The sequence below is a fragment of the Theropithecus gelada genome, chromosome 20 (genome assembly GCF_003255815.1).
Source record: "Theropithecus gelada isolate Dixy chromosome 20, Tgel_1.0, whole genome shotgun sequence".
Classification (NCBI taxonomy): Eukaryota; Metazoa; Chordata; class Mammalia; order Primates; family Cercopithecidae; genus Theropithecus; species Theropithecus gelada.
The window spans coordinates 48,239,294-48,245,980 of NC_037688.1; the positions used below are offsets into that span (position 1 = coordinate 48,239,294).

The 6,687-nt window shown below is 55.6% G+C and overlaps 1 protein-coding gene across 1 annotated transcript in view; it reads left to right on the forward strand.

The window, feature by feature from the left end:
- ZNF500 (zinc finger protein 500) overlaps nt 1–6,366 on the forward strand; it is a 13,445-nt gene extending 7,079 nt beyond the window's left edge. Inside the window, exons 5-6 of the mRNA XM_025371455.1 lie at nt 708–804; nt 5,190–6,366. Of these exons, the coding sequence (XP_025227240.1) occupies nt 708–804; nt 5,190–5,872 (780 nt within the window). The 3' untranslated portion in view covers nt 5,873–6,366. The remainder of the gene's footprint in view (nt 1–707; nt 805–5,189) is intronic.
- The last annotated feature ends 321 nt before the right edge of the window (nt 6,367–6,687 follow it).

A 6,687-nucleotide genomic window follows, 5' to 3' on the forward strand; every position in this document is an offset into this window, starting at 1 on the left:
CTCTGTCGCCCAGGCTGGAGTGCAGTGGCCAGATCTCAGCTCACTGCAAGCTCCGCCTCCTGGGTTCACGCCATTCTCCCGCCTCAGCCTCCCGAGTAGCTGGGACCACAGGCGCTCGCCACCTCGCCCGGCTACTTTTTTTTTGTATTTTTTAGTAGAGACGGGGTTTCACCGTGTTAGCCAGCATGGTCTCGATCTCCTGACCTCGTGATCCGCCCGTCTCGGCCTCCCAAAGTGCTGGGATTACAGGCTTGAGCCACCGCGCCCGGCCTGGTTTGCTTGTTTTTAATCATGCTTCGGGATCAGTCTGGTGCTACATCTGGGAACCACTGGCCCAGAGGCATCCTGAAGACCCCTGTTTGCCGCATCGGGGTCCCAGGGCTGGCTGGCCGTGGAGCCAGGGGATGCTCTCGTCTCCCTGTGGAGCTTGGGCCCCAGTGACTGAGTGCGCAGTGGGTCCACCGCTCCTCGTGGCAAGTCTGTCCCTTGTGCAGTGGTGTCCCAGCTCTGCAGCGGTGGCGCGTGGGAGCAGTGGGCAGAGGCACCAGGACTCGCCACTGCAACAAGAGTGGAAAAGACCAGCTGCACCACCAGACTTGGCCCCAGCCTCGAGGGGCAGTGCGGGTGCAGCTGCCTGGGCCAGTGGCCTCAGTTGGGGAGGAGGCAGCTTGCTTGGGGCCAGGACTGAGTGGGGTGCATTCTGGCAGGCACCCGTGAACTTGGAGGACGTGGCTGTATACCTTTCTGGGGAGGAGCCAGGATGCCTGGACCCAGCTCAGCGGGACGTGCCACTGGAGAATGAAGGTAACTTGCAAGGGACTGTGTCCTCTAGGGGGCTTGCCAAAAATAGGAACTCTCAGGCACCAGTTCCTGGGCTTGGTTCTGTTGGTCCAGTTGGCCTGGGGCGATCCTGTGTGACCAGGGCTGCCTGTGTCCCTGCAGAGTCCCAGTTGCAGGGCCTGCACAGGCACTTGGCCATGACCCAGGCAGATGGCCAGCACTGCCTTGCCATCCTTTTCTTCTGCTCCTGCCACCTACACGCTGGTCCTACTTCACTGCAGCTTCCCTGTGCCCTCCTCTCCAGGGCAGAGCTGCCTCTCCCCATCGCAGTCGGCACCACCCTGCCCCAGACCCAGCACCGGCTCCTCAGCTCTTTCTCTGCTCGTTTGTCTCTTCCTGCCTTTCCTGATGCTGCTGAAGCCTTTTCTGGTTATTTTGTTTTGAGGTGGAGTTTTGCTCTGTTGCCCAGGCTGGAGTGCAGTAGCACAACCTTGGCTCACTGCAACGTCTACCGTCTGGGTTCAAGTGATTCTCCCACCTCAGCCTCCCAAGTAGCTAGGATTACAGGTACCTGCCATCATGCCTGGCAACTTTTTGTGTTATTAGTAGAGATGGGGTTTCACCATGTTGGCCAGGCTGACTTCAGGTGATCTGCCCACCTCGCCCTCCCAAAGTGCTGGGATGACAGGCGTGAGCCACTGTGCCAAGCCATGCTGAAGCCTTTTGTAATGTCAGTGAGATGTCGCTTTGTATTAGGGTTCTTCTCCAGAGAAACAGAACCAATAGAAGATACGCACACACACAGATTTATTTTAAGGAATGGGTACTCAAACAGCTCCCTTGGTTGCTTACAGAAGTTGACAAGTTTGAAATTTGCAGGCGAGGCCAACAGGCTGGAAGCTTAGGATTTCTGTGCCACGGTCTTGAGGCAGACTTCCTTCTTTGGGAGACCTCCAGAATTTTCTTCCTTTTTAAGGCTGAAGAATATTCCATTGTGAATAATGCTGCAGTGAATGTGGGTATACAGGTGTATCTCTGATCAGCTCTGTTTTCAGTTCCTGGGGTGGATGTGTCCAGCAGTGGGATGGCTGGAGCATATATGGTCATTCTGTGTTGAATTTTTTGAGGAACTGCCATGCTGTTTTCCACAGCATCTCTACCATCTCATGTACCCACCAAGAGTGCCCAGGGGTTCCGGTTTTTCCACGTGCACACCAACGGTTGTTATTTCAGGGGTTTTTTTCTTTTCTTTCTTTTTTTTTTTTTTTTTGAGATGGAGTCTCGCTCTGTCGCCCAGGCTGGAGTGCAGGTGCGATCTCGGCTCACTGCAAGCTCCGCCTCCTGGGTTCACACCATTCTCCTGCCTCAGCCTCTCGAGTAGCCGGGACTACAGGCGCCCGCCACCATGCCCAGCTAATTTTTGTTTTGTTTTGTTTTGTATTTTTGTAGAGACGGGGTTTCACCGTGTTAGCTGGGGTGGTCTCGATCTCCTGACCTTGTGATCCGCCCATCTCGGCCTCCCAAAGTGCTGGGATTACAGGCATGAGCCACCACGCTCGGCGAGTCTCTTTTAAAAATATTTTTACAGCCAGGCACGGTTGCTCACCCCTGTAATCCCAGCACTTTGGGAGGCCAAGGCGGGTGGATCACCTGAGGTCAGGAGGTCGAGACCAGCCTGGCCAACATGGCGAAACGCCATCTCTACTAAAAATACAAAAATTAGCTGGGCGTGGTGGCTCACGCATGTAATCCCAGCTACTTGGGAGCCTGAGGTGGGAGAATCGCTTGAACCTGGGAGGCAGAAGTTACAGTGAGCCGAGATCGCACCACTGCACTCCAGCCTGGAAGACAGAGCGAGACTCCATCTCAAAAAAAAAAACAGAAATAAATAAACAAAAATATTTTTACAAGAAGGCCGGGCACTGTGGCTCCCACGTATAATCTCAGCACTTTGGGAGGCTGAGGTGGGAGGATCCCTTGAGGTCAGGAGTTAGAGACCAACCTGGCTATATAGTGAGGCCCTGTGTATTAGGTCATTCTCACATTGCTGTAAAGAAATATCAGAGACCTGGTAATTTATAAAGAAAAAAGGTTTAATTGGCTGTACAGGAAGCATGATGGTTTCTGCTCAGCTTTTGGGGAGGCCTCAGGAAGCTTCCAGTCATGGTGGAAGGCAGAGGGGGAGCAGGCATGTCTCACATGGCTGGAGCAGGAGCAGGGGAGAGAGGGGAGGTGCCAGATCTCGTGAGAACTCACTCACTATTGCCAGGACAATACTAAGAGGATGGTGCCAAACCATTCATGAGAAATCTGCCTCCATGATCCACTCACCTCCCACCAGGTCCCACCTCCACACTGGGGATTACAGTCTGACATGAGATTTGGGTGAGGACATAGATTGAAACCATATCATCCTATCTCTAAAATAAATAAATAAAATATTATTATAACAGGCCAATGAGGTGATTCCAATCCTCCTCTCAGTTTTATTTCTTTTCTTTTTTTTTTTTTTTTTTTGAGACAGAGTCTCACTCTGTCACCCAAGCTGGAGTGCAGTGGCACGATCTTGGCTCATTGCAACTTCTGCCTCCTGAGTTCAAGTGATTCTCCTGCCTCAGCCTCCCAAGTAGCTGGGATTACAGGCACAGGCACCCACCACCACGCCCAGCTAATTTTCGTATTTTTAGTAGAGATGGGGTTTCACCATGTTGGCCAGACTGGTCTCGAACTCCTGACCTCAAGTGATCCGCCTGCCTCGGCCTCCCAAAGTGCTAGGATTACAGGCATGAGCCACCATGCCCGGCCTCCTCTCAGTTTTATAGATGTGGAATTTGAGGCTCAGTAAGTGCCAAACCCATCTTTGGCTGTCTGGAAGTTAGGCCTGGAGATGGGAGGGGAGGGCAAGAAGGGTTCGCCCAGGAGGTCTGGGGCTGGAAGCTTCTTAAAGTGGACGTTTCCAAGGGCAGTGGGTGGCTCTGTCCCTCCCCTGTGAGGTCAGCGTATGCCTACCATGTGAAGAGCCTTTCGGGACTGCTATGAAGACGGCTGCTCCCCCAGCCCCCCAGGCACCCCAGTGCACTTTGCACTACCAGGTCCCCAGCTGCAGTCACCCTCATGCTGCAGAGGAGAAGCAGAGAAGTCAAGGGCCTTTTCCTGGAAGGGGCAAAGCCTGGATCATTCCAGGCCCCTCCCCCTGTTCTCCTGTCCTGACGGTGGTGGCTCTAGAACCTGGATGTGCAGAGGGGCCTCAGGGGCTGCACCAAGTACAAGGGAGGTCCAGTGGCTGGGACCCATGACTGCTCTGCTCAGCCAGAACAGCCCAGAGCAGGCTTCTCCACCTTGCTGCTGCTGGCGTTCGGGCCAGATGGCTCTCCACGTGGGGCTGTCTGTGCTGGGCAGGAGGTTTTCCAGCAGCCCTGGCCCCTGCCCACTAGAGGCCATTTACAACCCCCTCTCCAGACACAACAAAAACGTCTCCAGACCTTGCCACTGGGTGGGAACCCCTGGCTTAGAGGGTACAGCAGAGTCCAGAGTTTGATGGCCCTTGCTCTGTAACTTACCAGCCCGGTGATTCTGGGTAAGTTCCTTAACACTTTTGTGCCCTGGTTTCCCCAGGTAACAGCACTGACCCACTGGGTTATTGTAATGGTCAAATGAGTTCCTGTTTGTTTGTTTGTTTTATTGATTGTTTAGTTTTTTTTTTTTTTTTGAGACGGAGTCTGGCTCTGTCGCCCAGGCTGGAGTGCAATGGCCGGATCTCAGCTCACTGCAAGCTCCGCCTCCCGGGTTCACGCCATTCTCCTGCCTCAGCCTCCCGAGTAGTTGGGACTACAGGCGCCCGCCACCGCGCCCGGCTATTTTTTTGTATTTTTTTAGTAGAGACGGGGTTTCACCGTGTTAGCCAGGATGGTCTCGATCTCCTGACCTCGTGATCCGCCCGTCTCGGCCTCCCAAAGTGCTGGGATTACAGGCTTGAGCCACCGCGCCCGGCGATTGTTTAGTTTTTGAAACAGGGTCTCACTCTGTCACCCGGGCTGGAATGCAGTGGTGCGATCACGGCTCACTGCAGCCTCGACTTCCTGGACTCAAGTGATCCTCTTACCTCAGCCTGCTGAGTAGCTAGGACTACAGGCACACGCCACCATGCCCAGCTAGTTTTGTTTATTTTCTGTAAAGACGAGATCTCACTGTGTTGCCCAAGCTGGTCTTGAACTCCTGGGCTCAAGCAATCCTGCCACCTCAGCTTCCCAAAGTGCTGGGATTACAGGCGTGAGCCATGGTGCCCAGCCCCTGCTAAATATTTTGTAGGGGAACTTTAGGAGCCCTGTGAGGCCTTCATCTTCCTATTAGAAGCATTTCCCTTGCCCTCTTGCCATTAATTCTTAGAGATTGTGTTTTCTCTGTCTCAGGACTTGGGATCCAGTTAGAGGACGGCGGTGATGGCAGGGAGGATGCCCCAGTGAGAATGGAGTGGTACCGAGTGCTGTCAGCGCGATGCCAGGGGCCTGGCCACCCGCTCCCAGGTCAGAGGCCAGCCCCAGTCAGGGGCTTGGTCAGGTCTGAGCTGCCAAGAGGCGGCCCCCAACCAGGAAGAGGGGCTTCCCATGGGACTGACAAGCCGTACACCTGCCCCGAATGTGGCAAAGGCTTCAGCAAGACGTCTCACTTGACCAAGCACCAGCGCACACACACGGGCGAGCGGCCTTACAAGTGCCTGGTCTGTGGGAAGGGCTTTAGCGACCGCTCCAACTTCAGCACGCACCAGAGGGTGCACACGGGCGAGAAGCCCTACCCATGCCCCGAGTGTGGGAAGCGCTTCAGCCAGAGCTCCAGCCTGGTCATCCACCGCAGGACGCACAGCGGGGAGCGGCCCTATGCCTGCACCCAGTGCGGGAAGCGCTTCAACAACAGCTCCCACTTCAGCGCGCACCGCCGGACGCACACAGGTGAGAAGCCCTACACCTGCCCGGCCTGTGGCAGGGGCTTCCGCCGGGGCACCGACCTGCACAAGCACCAGCGGACCCACACGGGGGCAGGCTCCTTGCTGACGCTCCAGCCAGTGGCTCCTGGAGGCCCCGGGGCCAAGGCCTGATCACCATGCCTGAAACTCTCTTTGCCGGACTCTCGTCCCTGGGCACAGAGTTCAGGAAGCTGCCAGAGAGCCTGGTCCAAAAGCTTTGCCAGCTGCCTGTTTCCTCCCATGGCCCAGTACGAGGCCAGCAAGGGACATTTGGGATGCCCGGGCCGCGGAGGAAGCTGGGCACTGGTTGCAGAGCAAGGGCAAGGACAGGCTCTGTGAGTGTCCATTGGCAGCCAGAACAGGTGACACAGAGCAGGGGCTTCAGCCCCAGAGACGTGCTCAGGAGGCCAGAAGCCCACACCCAAGGTGTTCCTGAAGTGCCCGGGAGGGTCCATCAGCTGCCTCCAGAATCCAGTGGCTGCTGGTGTACAGCCTCATCACCACGTCCCTACCCCTCCCCTGTGTGTCTGTGACCCTGTGTGCCATCTCTGTGTGTCCCTCCCCACCCCCCCGCCGCCCCCCCCCTTTTTTTTTTTTTTTGAGACAGGGCCTTGCTCTGTCCCCCAGGCAGGAGTACAGTGCCATGATCATAGCTTACTGCAGCCTCGAACCCCTGGTCTCAAGCGATCTTCCTGCCTCAGCCTCCTGAGTATCTGGGGTTGCAGGTGTGCGCTGCCATGCCCAGTCTCTTTTTGGTAGGGCCACCACTCACTGGGTTTAGGGTCCCCCAATCCACTGTGACCTCATTTTAACTAATTAAATCGTCAAAACCCGTGTTTCCAAACAAGGTCACCTGTCTGGGTGGACATGAATTTGAGGGGCCCCTCCCTAGTCTGCTGCAGGGAGCCATGCTGCACCCCAGCCTTCACAGGACATGGTCTCCAGCT